General features: G+C 31.3%; 2 protein-coding genes and 1 long non-coding RNA gene across 4 annotated transcripts; 2 read left to right on the top strand and 1 right to left on the bottom strand.

Moving 5' to 3' along the window:
• Positions 1 to 679: 679 nt before the first annotated feature.
• On the bottom strand, positions 680 to 3775 carry LOC106432015. The gene is made up of 3 exons (XR_007316378.1): positions 1511 to 3775; positions 1307 to 1393; positions 680 to 1188 (listed from the first exon to the last, which is right to left on the bottom strand). It is a non-coding gene; the product is annotated as an uncharacterized LOC106432015 (long non-coding RNA).
• A 5558-nt stretch (positions 3776 to 9333) lies between these two features.
• Positions 9334 to 12700, top strand: LOC106432057 (mitogen-activated protein kinase 17). The gene is made up of 9 exons (XM_013872903.3): positions 9334 to 9698; positions 9931 to 10348; positions 10482 to 10609; positions 10887 to 10946; positions 11024 to 11173; positions 11267 to 11422; positions 11499 to 11636; positions 12006 to 12193; positions 12276 to 12700. Exons 2-9 carry the CDS (start codon positions 9943 to 9945, stop codon positions 12511 to 12513), a joined length of 1464 nt encoding a protein of 487 aa, XP_013728357.1. The 5' UTR covers positions 9334 to 9698; positions 9931 to 9942; the 3' UTR covers positions 12514 to 12700.
• Positions 12701 to 16752: 4052 nt separating this feature from the next.
• Positions 16753 to 19281, top strand: LOC106432047 (DEAD-box ATP-dependent RNA helicase 16-like). 2 transcript variants are annotated; one of them, XR_001286328.3, is made up of 4 exons: positions 16768 to 17578; positions 17674 to 17900; positions 17999 to 18132; positions 18205 to 19281. XR_001286328.3 is itself a non-coding variant. In XM_048740695.1 (3 exons), the coding sequence occupies exons 1-3, from the start codon at positions 17574 to 17576 to the stop codon at positions 18116 to 18118; spliced, it is 237 nt and encodes a 78-aa protein (XP_048596652.1). In that variant the 5' UTR covers positions 16753 to 17573; the 3' UTR covers positions 18119 to 19281. The 2 variants fall into 2 exon arrangements, 1 of the variants encoding a protein (XP_048596652.1); XM_048740695.1 differs by having other exon boundaries at positions 16753 to 17578; positions 17789 to 17900; positions 17999 to 19281.
• The last annotated feature ends 597 nt before the right edge of the window (positions 19282 to 19878 follow it).

Below are 19878 nucleotides of genomic sequence, written 5' to 3'. Positions count from 1 at the left end.
ATTGCAAGGTCGTATGGAAAGGGGTCCACTGGCCGAGAAAACAGGCGTAGAAAACCTATTAACCGTAGACGGTCGGGACGTTACAAGTGGTATCAGAACCAAACCCACACGAGTGTGGAGTCATGTGAGGGCTCACCCTAACATGGATAACGGTCTAGGGGCACAACAAAGACGAATGAGAGGGGGTGAACTGTAACATCCCGGTTTGTGGTATATGGAAATACTTAGAATAATTGATTTGGCTACCTATGTCATTAAAGTGCACTTACTTCTTCGGTCACACATCTGTTTATAACTTCAAAGTTAAACTTGCTTTAACTGGAATAATGGAAGAATGGGTGATCAATAAGTTATTTACAGTATCGTGTGAGTGAGACCAAAATACGTGGAAATGTCATGTGGTGATCACTGAATCAGTAAAAAATTCATTCGAACTTTGAAAAATTAACGCACCGTCCGTTGCACGGAATAGTTTCCACATGCCGAGAAAGTAAGCGTAAAAGTCCCATTAGCCGTGGATACTCCATTACATAATTTGAACATAACATTGTCGCTTCTTTTGTATTTTTAAGACCATGAATTTATAATTTGTATAATGGTATGAACAAAATTTAAGACCATGATTGTACTTGTATAATTGACGATGAAGAACGATTCCTAAAGACAACCACACAAGGCATTTATAACTTCGACCATAACTCTTTTATTGACTCTATATATTGTTTCTGCACCTAAAAGATCAGTCCCACGTTTTATATTTCCTAGTACAATTACAACAGGACAGATATAGTTTTGTCCCATTCCTCAAATCACATTAACATTTCAAAAGTCTTGAGAAACAAAAAATACAAAGCTGTATCCAATGGTCATTTATTTCTCAAACTCTCTTCTGCCTCATGGGTTCTAGGGTCTAGCCACTTCTTATGACTTTCTTCAGTGTCTAATTACTACGAATTCAAAGCTATAATCACAGAAATATCAAGTAATCACTGCCACACTTTACTGATCATACTCTAAAGACAGAACTACAGAAACCAAGCAGAAACAAATTGTATTTCGACAAGCAAATGACACAACAAGGGCCTTATTTAGCCATGTTCTTATTATTGTTCAGAAGAAAATTGATAAACGCGACTGGCTTGTAATTAAGGGGAATAGAGAGGCTCAGGTGTGTTTTCTCTTCGAATCCTACCACAAAAAGGAATTGTTAGCATGAAGAATACATTCATTGAAAATAGTCGTAAAAGACTTTGTTTTGATTCAATACTGAGAATGGATGGAACAAAATGTTAGATAAAGTTTTTACCAGTTGTCTTGTGCCCATTTGCATCCATCAGATTCTACTACATGTAAGCTATAGGCATGTCTCGACTTAGGAGATAGATTCTCAAAACTGCATCCCAAAAGCCACAATGCAAAACAGTTAGAGAACAGGATTTGTTTTAGAGCTAAGCCAAATCTAAACTAATAAGCAAAGCTACTTCATATATATTGGAAGATCGAAGTTTACCTTTGATGGATTAGATCACCATGAATGGCAATTATTGAGCCTGGTTTCATTTCAATAGGTACAAAATCTTTCTGCTCGTAAGATGGGGATGGCTGATCATAAGTTACACCATTTTCACCCCGGACAAACCTTCTAACCAGACCGTCTGAAGCAAAGGAAAGAAAAGATGTTTAGCTACGTGAAACTATAAAGATCACAAAGAACAGAAGACATAGAGGTTAAACATCAACTCTTGTGAGATCCGGGTATCGCCCAAAGACAACCGTTAAAGAGTTGTGGAATCTTCTAAGGCCATCCAAAGACCAGTACAACTAGGTGGATCCGTGTACACATAAGAATTATCTTGGTGTGGCACAACTTCGCCTCCGATTCCAGGTTGGTAGTTAAATCAATTGCCCCAATGCATAGTTGATAAACTCATATTAGGTTTATTATTCCAAAGAGACAACACCACTATCTAGAGATAGCTTTTGAAATTTTAACTTAACTAGAAATACTAGTTCTGAAGTAGTTCAAATAAACATATAACAGTTGAAAATTTCCATATTAATATCAGTTCCTAATTAGTTATTAACAGAAATCAACATATAGTGTGAACATATGGAATTTTGTAGCAACATTGTACCATAGATCTAAGTTGTGTGTAGAAGTGAATTGAAAAGTACCTTGAAAATGTACATGGACTGCATGACGACCAAATGATGATACCAAACTTGAGACCTTGGACGAATACGTGAATTCCTTATACAATGGGTCAAGCTCGTGCAGTGCTGCGCCAACAAAAAAAAAACATTATCAGACGTGTTTTTCCACCCAACACTAAACTAAAGTAACATGTTGAGTAAAATACCATGGCCAACTTTGTTTATAGAAGCTCTTTTGGTTGCTTCAATTCCCCATCGTCGCCAAAATCTTTTTCTGAGTTTCAAACACACAACAACTCTTTACAGTACAAAAAGCAGCTAATGGCTAGATTATAACAAAACGAGTAGATAATTCCAACTAAAATGATTAAAATTTACAAAAATTGCATCCTGAATAAGTCAATACAAAGAAATGATTGCAGTTTCCTACACATGTGCATTTTGAAAACTTACATTCTCAAATTCAACGCATACAAAAATCAAAGTTAGGAACAGAGAACTTGCACACATACAAGCAAAGTAAAATTGCACTTGCACACATACAAACAGCATAGAATTGCCAAGAACACCATTGGAACACTATGAAAAGCTTTAGGGGTTAAAGGATACCTTCAAAGAAGAAGGAGATTTTTGCAGCGCTGTCAAAGAAGTAATGATCCTTCGTGTGCTGCTGCAGAAGAAACATAATAATATCAGGTATCCATCAGAGTTAAGTAATTAAAATCAGAGAAAAACATAAGTACGATGGAGTTAACCTGATTTGTAGTGGAGAAAACAGAGGAAGATTCGGAAGGATCAAATTGAGTCAGCAACTCGTCCATCCTCTTCCTCAAGCCTCCAATCTCATCCTCGCTCGCGAACGATTCCATCACGAAATACCCTTTTTCGTTATTTCAAAATAATTAACTTCTTCTTCTTCTTCTTATGATGGAAGTTGGAATGTGCGAGATGGAATAGCTAAAGTAGGATGGGTATCTCGAGATGAAAATGGTACTTATACAGGATCGGGATAAGGAGCTTTTGGCAACAGATCGAACAGTATTGAAGCAGAATGTCAAGCACTACTAATGGCGATGCAGAATACTTGGTGCAAGGGATTTCAACACGTCATATTTGAATTAGACTGCAAAGAACTTCATGATTTAGTCCAAGGATGCAAGAAGAATTTAAGTTACATAACTGGGTGCGTGATATGGATCATGGTCATCAAAATTCCAATCATGCAACTTTACTTGGACACCAAGGGAAAACAACAAGGTGGCAGACATCTTAGCTCGATCAATGAGTAATCAACGATGTGGTTTTACTTATCATATTTATGCTCCCATCTCAATTATAAACGCTCTTCATGAGAATTTACACTAATCTAATCTATTAAAACTGAAGTACATTTGATACTTAATCCTGATTTTTCCTAAATAATTACAACTCTATGCCACTGCATTTTAAACAAATGATTAATCTAAATACAACAATTATCTTCTCTGTGGATTTTCTTATAATAAAACGTGATCCACTCTAAATCTAACTTTCTTAATTATCTTCCCTACAATCAAGCATAATTAATTTGAAATCCAAACTTGATTCTCTTTAAATCTAGGGGTGACTGGTTGGGATTTATCTCCCTACTCTAGCTTTATTTATTTTTAAATCACTAAATTTTACCTAAATTTGATGTAGCTTTACTTTTAAAAATTAAAGTCTACATCAAATTTTTATTTAGTTTTACCAATCATGCTTTAACTTTTTTTTTAAGCTACAACAAAAAAATAAAGCAGAACTTTTTCTTATGTATTTTAGGCAAAAACTCTACATCTTCTTTTTATAGGCTGTAGAATCTGTAAAATGAAAAACAATATCTATAATACCAAATAAATTATATAATCATAATAAAAACTTTTATAAATATTTTGAATTTGAGTGTTTTTAAATTATTAAGATATTTAAATAATATAAATATTATTTACATATCACATTTTAGATTACAATAAATTTTGATAAAAAAATATTAATATAAATTATTCTAATTGATATAAAATAATAATTTTATATATACAACACATATTTCGAATATTTTATTTTAAAATATCTACAGCCTATAGCTTACAACAAAAGTCTCTGCAGAAAAATTCTACAGTAACAACTTTACAACTACAATAGATGTATCTACAGCTAAACATCTACGGCTAAATTTTTAAAGCCACAGTCGAACCAATCATCACCCTAATATTCCAATATAGAGTACACTTTTAAAATTTTGATATTTATCATTCTACAAAAAAAAAATTAATATTACATTTTTGTTGTCCGAAAATATGTACTCCATTTATAATATAATATATATATATGTAATTAATAATTTCAATATTTTAAATACCCCGGTATGAGTACAATATAAAATTAACAAAATAATTAATAGATGAATGTATTACTAATCATTTATTTGTGTTAAAAAATTCACTCAACACAGTAACAATCCAACAAAAATCTTAAAATGTTTGCCACAGTTTATAAAAACAGTAATTACCAATGGTTTATAATGATTTTACAAGTTAAAACAAACACCTGCACGGACGTACGGGTCAAGCTCTAGTTTATTATTATAAGCAATGTTGGTCGTTAAAAAAAGTACATTTAGTTTTTAATGTTAAATTTTGATTTTTAATGAAATGGGATTATTTTTATGGAAATTTATTTATTTTCTTTAAGTTTTATTTTTGTTCATACTTTTGTGTGTTATTATAAAATATTTTAACTGAACTTAGTTATGACTAAATATAGGGCTCCCCCTAAATATATTCAATATTATTTTTACATACTATTGCAATTTAAAAATGTGTATATATATATATATCTTTGGTTTTCTCTCATTTTCTGAAATTTAAGAATTAACCAAAAACGAATATTATCAATTAGCGTGAAAAACAAAAACAAAAATATACTAAAACTTGTAATATTTTATAAAAGTAATAAAGGCCACAAATTGTAAGTTGCTTTAAGCCACCACACACTTGCCTCAACAAGTATGACACTTAGATTGAATACTTTAATTAAAAAACTCTGTGAGTTAATATGATTTACGTAATTACCATATTCCGTACAATCTCTCTTCCATCAAATTGGGAAGCTTTGAAGACATCAGCTATTATAAATTGTCACTTTCAATTAAGGTCAACTGGTTTATGTAACTTGATTTCGAACTTCGATTTCCCTTTTAATTATTATAAAAGCTTGCCACTTGCAAAAGTAAGTATGGATCTTTTGAATTTTGTAAAAAAATAATATGTCCTAGGATAAGACCAATAATATATACTAGGATAAGACATGGGCGAATTTATATGAAAATTATTTAAAAAATATCCTATTGAAAAATAAAATTTATATTCTTGATCGAATTAATATTTTTAACCCATAAAAAACTTTTTAAAAACATTTTTGTTAATTACATAATTTGTTTACTGATGAGATGATCTCATTTCTAAAATGTTTTAGGTCAAAAAATCATTATCGCATAAGAACCTAACGTTTATGCCAAAGAATCTGAGGTCTACTATTTAGTTACAATAAAACTATGTCAACTCAATTTTATATCATTATTTAACAATTTAAAATTAAATTATGGTTATGAAAAGATTATGTTCATGTGTCAATCCTATCTATCTTCAATATTTTTTTCATTTTTTCTCATTTTTTTTTCATTTTGGTTATTGCTCGATATAAATATTGATTTTTAAGTTTATTCTCGTTTTGTTGATTTTTTTGGCATGAGATTTAGAAAATATTTAAGATTTAAAATTAAAGAGATACATACTTAGGTTAAGATTTGCGTCTTGTGCAGAATAAATATATTATATTTATTACTTATTTTATGCTTTTCTGCATATTATGAAAAAATAAAATAATTAATATATTAAATAACTAAGAAATCAGTTACTATTATGCAATAAATTGGTGTGCGCATATAAATCAAACGACAGTTTTTGTTTATTCGCAATCATTTTAGGGTAAATAAAGAAAAATAATTAATCTTATCTATCGTATATGATATATAATTAAATTTAAATATATTAACATAGATATATAATATACTTTTAATATGGATATTTATTAAATGAGTTTTCTACTCATATGATTTTACGATTATTTGCATATTTGTGTAACAACATTTTACACCAACGATTTTTTTTTAATGTGGAATGTTTAGCGGTTTTAATAATTTATAATCATTTAAAAAAAAACAATGAAGATTTCAAAATATAAGTATGTATTTTCATATGATGTATAGTTTAATTTAAACATTATGAAATATATATATATATATATATAAATTAACATAAACACCTATTAAAATAAAATTATTTACTCATATGATTTTATAATCATTGTATCTTATTATAGAAAAAAAACTTAAACCTTGATCACAAAATTTATGTGAGACTTTTATAGTTTTAGTAATTTATACTCGTTTTGAAAAATTCAAAATACAACATATATATACAAACAAATCAAATTTTTTATTGTATGATTAATATAATTGTATAATTTATTTTAATAATAAATTATTAAACAAAAATGATATAGAGTATACATATTGTTAGCAAATCTTTATTATTTTAAATCATTAAGTACCATATATATCTTAATCACATTAGGTAATTACGTAAGTTTTATTTAAAGAAAAAATATATAATAATTTCAATTTGATAAATGAATGGTCCATAATGAATATACTATATAATATAACATTCTCTAGCAATTTAATTTTGGACTAACAAAATTTTCAATTGATTCTCAAGCCGCTACGTAAACAAAATTAACATTTTAATTACGTGGCAACTCAACATGACAATTTCTTAATTAGTACAAACTATAAGTTATAATTTTTTAAATGTTTCTCTAATGTATAGGGGATACTTATGTTAGTGGTGATATATACAAAGGTCAACTCAATAATCAAATATCAACAAAGTAGAACAACGGCCATATATGTGTAAGTTTTGTACTCAACATATGAATATATGATTTATGTAGCCGAAAAAGTGATTTGTGTTTCTATGTAACATCACCATACGGTATGATTATCTTTCTTTTTTCTTTTTTTCTTTTTTCTTTTTTTCTTTTTTCTTTTTTAACACCATACGGTATGATTATCTATAACTAGGTGTCTTGCCCGCATATGCGGGCTTAATCGTTTAACAAATATTTATTAGTTTATTTTCTATTAATTCAAAAACCATCATAATAACTTATTAGTTATGTTTTCAAAAAAATTAAATCAAACATATATATATATATATGACAAAAATCTAATTAAATATATATGTTTAATTAAAATTTATTAAAGATAACATTGACTTTAACAACTGAATTTATTATAATTGTTTTATAGTTTATTTTTAAATTTTATAATTGAAAAATATGTTCTAAGATAACAACACAATATATAAGACTTATCTTATTTTTAAAAAAGTTAATATTATTAATAAAAATTTGTTTTTGGTTATATAATTAATTATATATAAAATTCATTAAAGGTATTATAGATATTAATCGCTCTAACTTTTAACGTGAGAGCTCGATTCTAAAAATTTACTTCGCAAATAATAGTATAATTAATTAAAATTTATTAAAGATAACATTGACTTTAACCACTGAATTTATTATAATTGTTTTATAGTTTATTTTTAAATTTTATAATTGAAAAATATGTTTTAAGATAACAACACAATATATAAGAATTATCTTATTTTCCAAAAAGTTAATATTATTAATTAAAATTCGTTTTTGATTATATAATTAATTATTTAGAAAATTCATTAAGGGTATTATAGATATTAACCGCTCTAACTTTTAACGTGAGAGCTCGATTCCAAAAATTTACTTCGCAAATAATAGTATAGATGTGTAATTTTACAGTAAAGTCAACGAGTTTCTTTTTTAAATGGGCGAGAAAAACAATATTCACTGATCGTCGGGACGTAGCAATTCATTAGAAAAATGTTTATTATTGAGTGTCAAAGATAAAGTCATTGTGTTCACTATACATACATCATACAATCCTTTTGTAGATTGTATGATCTATCCGTTGGATTTTTTTTTTCTCTATTACATAAAACCACCAGTTGACGATGAACAAGAAAACAAAATGCAAACTAGCCAAATCTATGGAGCTGCGACATGGCCGTTGACTGCTATGACAGGCGCCTATTATGGGTTACGGCCCATTATAGTAATCAAGAGACCAAGGCAGCAGTCTAAAACGGCTCCGTAACGGCTCCGTTTAACATCGACGTTCGTCGTTTATTCCAGGGGTGGACACTTCGGTTATTTTATCGGTTCAGTTTGGATTCGGTTCGGTTTAGTCAATTCGATTCTAGAATTTTTCAATTGAAGTAAATTATAATTAGTTTGGTTTGGTTTGGATTTATTCAGTTTGGTTTGTGTTTCGATTTGGTTTAATCGGGTTCTCTTAGTTTAATTTTTTTAAAGAAAAATCATGTTTTAAAACATAAACGCATGATCATGAAATTATCATGTTGATGACTGTAAAAAATAAACTATGTAAATAAAATCTATTATAAAACTGAAACAAAATCTTTAAAAACTATAAAAAGTTTATAAGAACAATCAAACCGAAGTTAACTAAAGTAAATATAAAACTAAAAAACCCAACACTATTGATAAAGTTAAATGGTGATTTTAGTATTAGGATTTTAGTATATTGTATATTGTTAGTATGTTTAATTCAAATAATAACAAAAACACATTAGTTTTTCAGTTTGATTTAACTCGATTCGGTTTGGATCGGTTTTGGTTCGATTTGTTTGGATTGGAAAATTTTTAAACCAAACTATTTATAGTAGATTTTGGTTTGGGTTCGGTTTGGATTTTTGCCTACCTAGTTTATTCATCGCCATCAAAGCACGCCGTTTACGAGAATGGTCATCGATTGTGGGAGCATCAGGACTCATTTTGTCCCTAAACGACGTCGTTGCATGGTTAGATAGAAAGACACGTGGCCACCATAACTCAAATATCCTATCTTCTCTCTCCATCTCTGCTGAATTTATTCCATGAATTTGGGTATTGAAGATAAGATAATGTATGGCTCACACTTTCAGAAAATATTAATATTATTAATCGCCGTGTGGCTTTCCTTCTTCTCCTACTTTTATTTCATAGTATCTTTTTACACTGAATTCATCTGATTTCTGAGTTATTTTAATTCCATAATATACTCAGTTACTTTCAGGATTTTGTTTTGGCTTATCTAACTAGTTTTTGGGGAATTTTGGCAAGTTGTTTCTTTCTTTTCTTAATTAAAATTGATAATTTAAAAATTGTATTTTATCTGTATTTTTTAAAATGTGTGTTAAAAATGAAGTAATCGGCAAAGCTGACATGAGCTGTTTTGTCTTTACGCGATTCATATATTCATATATATGTAATCACGTGTGCCCCGTTCTTTGACACATCCATTAATCTCCATTGCAGCAGCTTCGTGGCATTACCTTTCTCTCTTTGTTACAAAGACAAATCAAAAGGTTTGTCTTTTCGTATATTTTTTCCTCTTTTAATTTCTACTTCTGTATTTTAGGGTTCTTCCATGTTTAGGAGTTACTCATAGATCTGGTGTTTCTCGGTTTGTTCTTTCTTTTGCAAATTGAAACTGAGTGAAAAACTCTAGGGGTGTTCTCTTATATGAAAACAAAGCAAATAAAAATTTACAAGGTTCTTTGTTCACCAATAAGATTGTTTTTACTGTTGTTTTAACAGTGAAAAATCATCATGTTAGAGAAAGAGTTTTTCACCGAGTACGGTGAAGCAAGCCAATACCAGATCCAAGAAGTTGTCGGAAAAGGAAGCTATGGCGTTGTTGCTTCTGCCGAATGTCCACACACTGGTGGAAAAGTGGCGATCAAGAAGATGACCAATGTCTTTGAACACGTCTCTGACGCCATACGGATCCTCAGAGAGATCAAGCTACTCAGGCTTCTGAAACATCCGGACATCGTGGAGATCAAACATATCATGCTGCCTCCTTGCCGCAAGGAGTTCAAAGATATATACGTGGTTTTCGAGTTGATGGAGTCGGATCTTCACCATGTCTTAAAGGTAAATGATGACCTCACTCCTCAGCATCATCAATTCTTCTTGTACCAACTTCTTCGTGGCTTGAAATTCATGCACTCAGGTAAGGTTTCTTGGTTCCCTTCTCTCAAACCATGTGTCCATCAGTGTCGTTTTTTTTTTCCTTTTGTGCTTGTGTTAGATAGATGACAGTGTTCTTATCATCTTTTGGCTCCTTTTGTGTTGTGTTTGTGTAGCGCATGTTTTCCATAGAGATCTGAAGCCTAAGAACATTCTTGCTAATGCTGATTGCAAGATCAAGATTTGTGATTTAGGACTTGCTCGTGTCTCCTTCACTGATTCTCCTTCTGCCGTTTTCTGGACTGTACGTCTCGCTTTATCACTAAGTTATTATAATATGCAGAGAGTCAGCAGCCTTATAAAACATTGGCTTTGGTCTCCAAAATTTTTGAAGGTTTTTTTACATAAATACAAACTCCAAATTATTAAAAAAAGAAGAAATTTTATGAAATCATTTAAGAAATGTTTATAGTTTCAAAATCTCTGATCTGGTCCTGGGAATAGGAGTTGTTTTGTAATATAGAGTTTTGTCTTGACTTCAAATGATTTAAGTAACCAATCTTGTGATGTTCTTTTGCAAGGACTACGTTGCTACAAGATGGTACCGCGCTCCAGAGCTCTGTGGTTCCTTCTACTCCAACGTAAGTTCTTGTTTCGTTTCTATATCAGGCCTCATGAGAAAAGATGTGTGAGCTTATGGAGTGGTTATGTTGTGCAGTACACGCCGGCGATTGACATGTGGAGCGTTGGCTGCATATTTGCTGAGATGTTAACAGGGAAACCCTTGTTCCCTGGCAAAAACGTTGTGCACCAGCTTGAACTTGTCACGGATCTGCTTGGAACTCCCTCGCCAATAACTCTATCCAGGGTTTGTTTTAAAATCGCAATACAGAGGCTAAAACTTGCTTTGGTTGCAAGTTTCTTAAAAGAGTTTTTGTGTGATATGTGAATGGAACTGTAGATACGAAATGAGAAGGCTAGAAAGTATTTGAGTAACATGAGGAGAAAGGAACCTGTTCCTTTCACTCATAAGTTCCCAAATATCGATCCTGTGGCGCTGAAGTTGCTTCAGCGTTTAGTTGCTTTTGATCCAAAGGACCGTCCCTCTGCTGAAGAGGTAAAGAGGAAGACTCACATGTTCTTTGTATTCATTGTTATGGTTTCTTGATGCTTTTGTTTCCTTCGTTTTTCAGGCTTTGGCTGATCCGTATTTTCAAGGATTGGCTAATGTGGACTATGAACCTTCGAGGCAACCTATCTCGAAGCTTGAGTTTGAGTTTGAAAGAAGGAAACTGACAAGGGATGATGTGAGAGAGCTCATGTACAGAGAGGTAAATAAAGACATTCAAGGGGTTAGTGTTGGGCATATAAGTCGAGAACCAAAAACCGAACCGGAACCTAACTGAAAAAACAAATCCGAAACCAACCAAACCAAAGTTCTTGAGTGGTTGGTATATTTTCGGAACCAAAAAATCTAGATCAAACCAAAACCGAAGCGAGAACCGAATAAGTAACTGAATATCTAAAATATAGTTGTATACCTAAAAATATTAATTATGTTTAGTTTAAACTATCAAATATTTTTTAAAAAGATTTATAAACTGAAATACTGGAGAAAAAAACTGAAATGCCCATATGCTTAGTGATATAGTTTTATAAATATCTTGAACTGATTTGTTCTCTTTCTGGATGTGAATCAGATTCTAGAGTACCATCCACAGATGCTACAAGAGTATCTACAAGGAGAAGAGAACATCAACTCTCATTTTCTTTACCCAAGCGGAGTTGATCAGTTTAAACAAGAGTTTGCTAGACTGGAAGAACATGATGAAGGTATAGAGGAACGTAACTCCCCTCCTGTCCAGAGAAAGTACACTTCACTTCCAAGGTTAGTTTAACTACTTCTTGGAACTGAACCATGATGGGTTTAAGTGAATCAGGTTTATATAAACCGGTTTGGTTTGTTGCAGAGAACGGGTGTGCTCATCAGAGGAAGAGGGTGCTGATGCCCAAACCTCATCAGCTTCAGTGGTGTTTACACCTCCACATACTCCAAACACAGCGACTACTAGATTATCATCACAGAAGACAACACAAGTAGACAAAGCAAAAGCAGCAGCAACTCCGGTTAAACGGTCTGCCTGTCTGGTGAGAAGTGATAGTATCTGTGCTTCCAGATGTGTTGGCGTCTCCTCTGTAGTCTCTTAGTCTACAAAAGAAGATGATACTCAAGTTGTTTAGCAGCAAACCATTGATTGTTGTGCGTATTGTATCATGTCTCTACTAGTTTCACTAATCTCTCTCTCTTTTTCTCTCTTCACTGTTGTTGATCTGGTCATGTTGTGTAATGGTTTCTAGGAACTTGAGTTCATCTATATATCTCTTTAGAACCACATTTACAATCTATCTATTCATAAGCTTATGAGTTATGATGCTCAGCATATGAGAAGATTCTGCCGCTCAACTTTACCTTACGTGAACTAAAGGTTCTATGCCTGCGTTAAAGTAAAAGGCACAGTTGTGTCTTTCACACGGTAGGCATAACCATACATGGAACACAAACTTGTTTATCACGAAATCGATTTGGGTGTAAGTAACCTTCATGTATTGGTTATGGATTATCATGAGACAGCCACTTTGTCTTCTAGGGGACTAAAAGGTTGCATCAGGCCAATGCACATACCATTTTCCTAGTACATATATTAATACTCGGTATGTCGCATTCTCTTTTGGTATTTTTGTACTGTGAAATGACAAGATGTTGTTAACAGCTAGTATAGTCCTTGGGGTCAAGATCATTCCTGTACGGCCATGTATAGCAGAGACCGGGCATGTTTTGTGTCATCTAAGCTTGCATTTTTGCGTTCTTAAAGATGGATACTTGGAGTTGGTGACTTGTAGAGACAGAGGGACAAGTAGTGGCCCACAAAATGTTTCCTACCCAATCATCAAAGAATGTGACCCCACTAACCTCCTTGTCTCCTCCTTGTCTTTAACAAACAAACCTTCTCTTCCGTATTGAAACTTGAATTGTTGGTAAATTTGTTTCACTTATCATAGACACTTGTTGTGCGCGAGTCAGTGTCCTTCATCATTATGCGTCCTCTGGTCACTAGGCACTAGCAAAGATCTGTCCATCGTATTGTCACTCAACAAGATCTGAATTGAATCTATCAATATTATGAATATCAGACATGTTTTGAGAAACGAAACATAATCAAGAGATCATCGTTTGAGATAGAACCATATATCTCATTTTCTTTTAAAAGATTCACATAATCAAGAGATCACCGTACATGATAAAACTACTATTTTTTTATGATAAAACTACTATTTACGTATACATGACAATACTATACGTTTCGCGAATACTCATAGGACTCTATTACGATCTCCTGTATGGATCACGCATGCGTGCGTGTGTCTATAGAATACTAAACATGTGTATGTGTAATATAAATATAAAGGCATCGTCATGCTTCAAGATTGTCTCTTTATTAGTTAGTCTCCCTCTCTAACTCTACCTTCTCTTCTTGCTTTTTTTGGGTACGCAATCCTTCTCTTCTTGTTCTTCCTCAAGAATCCTAAATTAGTTAATTAATGGCGATATTAACAGAGAACTCTTCAAACTTGGATCTCACTATCTCCACTCCAGGCTTCTCTTCCTCTCCTCGCTCCGGTAAACCAAACCATACATATACTATGCATATCAAATGATCATAAGTAACTATATGAAAATACACACACACACACACACACACACACACATATATATATATATATATATATAACAAATATTTGTCGGTTCTTTGTTGTTGTTATCAATTATAATATTCTTCACGCAAAAAAAAAAAATCAGATGAAGGAAGTAGCGGAGAAAGAGAACAGCTGAAGCTAGACATGAATCGTTTGCCATCCTCTCACGAGGATGAAGAACTCAGCCACGGTGGCTCTGCTCCTCCGTGCAAGAAACTCCGTCTAACCAAAGAACAGTCTCGCCTTCTTGAAGATAGTTTCAGACAAAATCATACCCTTAATCCTGTAAGTATTATTCCCCTACAAATAGTATCAACAGTTTTTTAGTTCTCTTGAACAATAAATGTATTTTACACTTTATTTTCTATGTAAAATTTAGAAACAAAAGGAAACACTTGCTGAACATCTGATGCTACGACCAAGACAAATTGAAGTTTGGTTCCAAAACCGTAGAGCAAGGTACGGTTTCTTCTTCTTCTTTTTAATACATTTTTTACATTATTGGTGAATAAAGTTTAAACATATATGAGACTTTATCAATAACTTTTCTCTGATCTTATTTAATGAGAAACTTATAATGTAAGTTATAAAAGATAAAGTCACTTGCTGCAATTCAGCTGGAAGATCAATTTCGGTGTCAATCTTGTTATCATAGAACTTTAGCATCAATTTTTCTCCTTCTCTGTCAACTCCAATGTTATATCCTCTCCAACTCTTACTCCATTAGCGTTACATAATCTTTTCTATACATTAGAATTCTCAGTGCGCGAATATACATGGCTATAGCTATTTTTCACATTAACAATTATATCTCATTTTTTGTTCTTATCCACCATAGTTATCTCCCTCTTTTTAGTGAGGCTATTCGCTTTCGTGAAACCTATTGGTATATGATGTACAAAAGATTTATAGTTTAGAAACTCGAATGCTTTCACAAAAAAACGGATATATAAGCGTCGAAATGTCACATGTTTACCATCCTCAAGGCTTGTTTCTGTAACAAAGAAGGTCATAAATCGACTATCTGACTACTTTCTTTTTTTTATTTTAGGTAGTAGTTGGAACAGATTGTTTTCCTCGTTTCGAAGAAGCTCAGATATACAATTGTCTCCATCTTCAAGCTTGTTTTTTGTGCAAAAGTTTGTCCAGCCTTGATATATGGAACTCCCACGTGACTGGCTCTGATCCTTACTCAGTTTTGCATAATATACTTCACCTTTATGGTTCATCAAAACTATCTTATCAAGATTTATGTGAAATTTGTTATAGGACCCATTCGGTTTCAGGTTTTCATGACCCGAACCGAACTCCAATGTGACATACAAAAAATTGCACATAAATCTTGATAAGATAGTTCTGATGATGAACGGAGAAGGTGAATTATATCATGTAGAACTGAGTAAGGATCAAAGACAATCACGTGGAAGTTCCATATATCAGGGTTGGACAAACTTTTGCACAATAAACAAGCTTGAAGATGGAAACAATTGTATATTTGAGCTTCTTCAAAATGAGGAAAACACTACGTTCCAACTACTCACCTACAATAAAAAAAAACAGTCAGATAGCCGGTTTGTGACCTTCCTTGTTACATAAACAAGCCATGAGGATGGTAAACATGTGATATTCCGATGCTTCTATCTCTGTTTTTTATGAAAACATTTGAGTTTCTAAACTATAAATATTTTGTTCAGCATATACCAATATATTTCACGAGAACGAATAACCTCACTAAAAAGGAGGATATAACTATGGTGGATAAGAACAGAAAAAATGAGATATAATTGTGAATGCAAAAAAAAAAACTATATGTGTACTCGCACATTGAGAATCATAATGGATGGAAATGATTTTTTGATGCAAATGAAGTAAGAGCAGGGGAAGATATAACATTTGAGTTGATTAGAGAATGAGAAAATTGAAGCTAAAGTTCTAAGATAACAAGATTGAACCGAGTAATCTTTATCCTCCAACTGAATTGTAACAGGTGACTTTATCTCTTGTAATTTATATTATAAGTTTCTCATTAAATAAGATCAGATAATTGAGTTTTTTATAAAGTCTCATACTAGAGTGTAAATACCTATATATTCAATTCACGTGTCTCTCAACGTTTTATACCATTAGAACATTTTTGGTAATGTATAGTTCTTCAGTTATTGCGTGATTCTTCAGTTAAAATCTAATTATTCTATGTGTACAACAACATATTTAGTGTTAATAATACTATTACTAGATTTTGACCCGCGCTTAGGGCAAAAATAAAATTTGAAATTGATTATTATTTTGTGTTCATATAATTTTTTTAAGATTAGAGTCATCATGATTTATATTGATGTGATCAAGCATGTGTTTTTGAAATTTGGTTGAAATGTTTATAAAAATGATGTTTTTTTGTTTAATAGTGTAGGAATTATGAAGTGTAAATATATATGTTGGTATTGGAAAGATTGTTGCACACAACTATATATATATATATATATATATATATATATATATATATATATTAACTATAAATAAAATTTACAAAAGATAAAAGCAAATATATAAAAGGGATTTAATCTGTAGTTATTATAAAGCTATTTTTTATTTATTTATATTGATGTGATCAAGCATGTGTTTTTGAAATTTGGTTGAAATGTTTATAAAAATGATGTTTCTTTGTTTAATAGTGTAGGAATTATGAAGTGTAAATATATATGTTGGTATTGGAAAGATTGTTGCACACAACTATATATATATATATATATATATATATTAACTATAAATAAAATTTACAAAAGATAAAAGCAAATATATAAAAGGGATTTAATCTGTAGTTATTATAAAGCTATATTTTTTTTCTATAAATAGTCAATATTTAAATTATTGTTGAAAATCAAAATCAAAGTTTTAAATTGCAGGTCTATCAAAATCATATTTTGGTTTCCTTGTCTCTGAGCCTCAGGTTTCATTTTGATGATATTGGTGAGATATGTGATGTTCTTGAGTTTGGTGAGAGGTGTGCTTATATAAGGGCAAGATTATCGGTGTCCTTAGAGGCATATCTTAGCAATTAAACACTCATAATTAAATGAAAAATAGCCAATAAGAATAAGGACGCCTCTTAATTAAGAAGTTTTCTATGTTGTCCTTACGAGCCACCTGTCTCACAGGAGGGAGTTTTACCTTCTTCTCTCCACATCTCTCTCGAGACAGAAATTGATCGATTTTTTTCTTCACCAATTGTAGATCCCTCTGTTTCCCTCGTAGATCTTCTCCTCTCTCTGTTTTCCTCGCTTGAGACCGGTGGTGTTCGATTTGAAGGACTTTGGAGGTGTCGGCAATGGGGTCACGGACTCACGGTTGACACCGAGGCGTTTGAGAGAGCGGTGGTGGAGATTTGCAGCGTAACGCATTGGCTGGCTTGCCTGAGATTCTTGTCACCACACCTGCTTGTATTCCTAAGTGTTTTGCAGATGGGGTTTTAGATCCCGCAGCTATCAGTGAATCGCTTGAGATTTTGGTTCTTGATGAGGTATGATAAATATTCTCCTTTGGATTTTTTTAGGTTCAATGGTTTATAGTGGTGATGAGAAGTAACATTAGCTTTGTGAATTGTGACTTTTCTAGATAATCAAGTAGTATAACTGTCTTGAACGGTGGAAACATGTTTGAAAAATGTTGTCTTGAGAAGTTGTCTTGAGAAGTTGTCTTGAACGGTGGAAACATGTTTGAAAAATGTCAGTTCTGATGTTGAGAAATTGAAGAAATTGATTCTGCACAACCCGGTAGTCTTGACCTTGCAAGAAGGTTCTGACAAGGAAGAGCCCGTCCCAAGTAATGTGCAGCAGTTTTGGGTATGATTCAAACGCTTAGCTTTGCTTAAGTAAATTTCTTGGTTATGTTCACAGTTGTGGTTCTGATTAATGATGACTATTGTGTTATCTTGTTTTAGATTTCTTGCAGTACTCAGGATAAACTACTACACATTCTTGCTCTCCTGAAGCTAGAGGTTGTTCAGAAGAAAGTTCTGATATTCATCAATACTATTGACATGGGTTTCAACGGCCATTGACACCGGTGAAAAGTGTAAGCTACTGTCATTGATTCTCGTTCTTGTGCTTGCTTCTTGTTATTGATTCATGTTGTTGTTTGTTTCAGGATTGGACTCTCTTGCAACACACAGGTATTGAGAGCATCCGTGTCACGTACTCACGGATTTCTTCTTATTTCACCAAACGTTCCATGTTAAGTTCTTTCTTCTTTCTTCTATCTCAAGTTTTTTATCTAAACACAAGATCAAACGATTCAAATTATTTATCTAAACACAAGTTCTAGCTCAAACTCTTTCTTCCATCTCAAGTCTTATAAAACAAGAAAAATCCTACCAATAATCTTTAATTTATGGATTGTCCTTAGCTTTGTCTTTTAATATAAAAGTAATAATAAAATATGTTAAGGACTTAAAAATTGTCCTACCAATAATGTTGCCCTTAGGATGGTGTTAAGCTGTTAAGATAATAGTATCTTTTAGTTAAATATGCTTTTCAGGTCCGTGAATTACATGTCAAAAGCGATAATATGAATGAGAATATAACTGATCTGTTGGCATACGATGGCATATTCTATAAATATGCTATACATTTCCGTGAATTATACGATGGCATAAGGCTGTTATACGATGGCATAATATTCGATAATAAGGTTTGTTATATAAGGTTTGTTATAACAAATAGGGTTAGACCAAAACATAAAAAAGTAAAGGGTCCAAACAACTTGTATAAGTAGATTTATGTAGACTGCTTCCCTTTTAATAGAACAGATTTTTGTCAGCATGTTAATAATACTATTTCCGTTCCACAAATAATGATGTTTTAGAAAAAAACTGTTTGATAAAAATAGATATTTTATGTTTTTAATGTATAAACTGTAAAATTTTAAAAAGTTCATTAAATTATCATTGAAAATGATAATTTCAAAAATGATACTTTAGAATCGTAATTTAATGTATTTTTAGTATGTGAAAAATCTATTTTAAGGAACATAGGTAGTAAGTATATAAATCATGAGTCATCGCTTAAAATGGAAAATTGGTACGCATTATAATTAAAATAAATAAGAATTTTGATCTCTCAATAATTGTGAACAGATGGGAAAGGTATCCCTTAGTCTATGTTTGCGAAATGAATTTGCCACATGTCCTTTCTACAATCAATTTCATAAAACAAATATGACGTAACTACTGAAATTGATGACATGTCTTATAACTTAATATGACATGGACAATTACATTTAATGTTAATTTATATTTTTGGTAAACTTTTTAAAATATGGTAATAACTCATATATTATATTTAATGTCAATTTATATTTTTGGAAATTTTTATAGAATATGGAAATAATTCATAAATCATCATTAAAATAAACATATTCAAATATGTCATTATAAATTTCTATATATAATTTAATTATATATTTTTAAATTATACAATTTTATTACTAATATTTTCAAAAATGTATACAATTTTTTTAGAAAATTATATAAATTTAATCGTAAAATCATTATTTTCTTATATATCTACAAATTTTATAAATATTGTTTAATTTTAATTTTTGGTAATTATGTAACTTTTACAAATGTATTTAATATATTTAATTAAAATAAATAGATAGAAAAATCTATCTAAGATTATAATTTCAAATATATACATGCATATTCTTAAATATAATTTTTATGTTTAATTAAACAAATTTATATTAAAATATTGATACAGAAAAAAAATTTACAATATTAATAAAATTTTATTTTAAAATATAATTTATATTTATCTGTTA

This window comes from Brassica napus, chromosome A9 (assembly GCF_020379485.1).
Source record: "Brassica napus cultivar Da-Ae chromosome A9, Da-Ae, whole genome shotgun sequence".
Classification (NCBI taxonomy): domain Eukaryota; kingdom Viridiplantae; phylum Streptophyta; class Magnoliopsida; order Brassicales; family Brassicaceae; genus Brassica; species Brassica napus.
The sequence above is the reverse complement of the archived record's forward strand: the minus strand, read 5'-3'. Positions and strand labels throughout refer to the sequence as shown.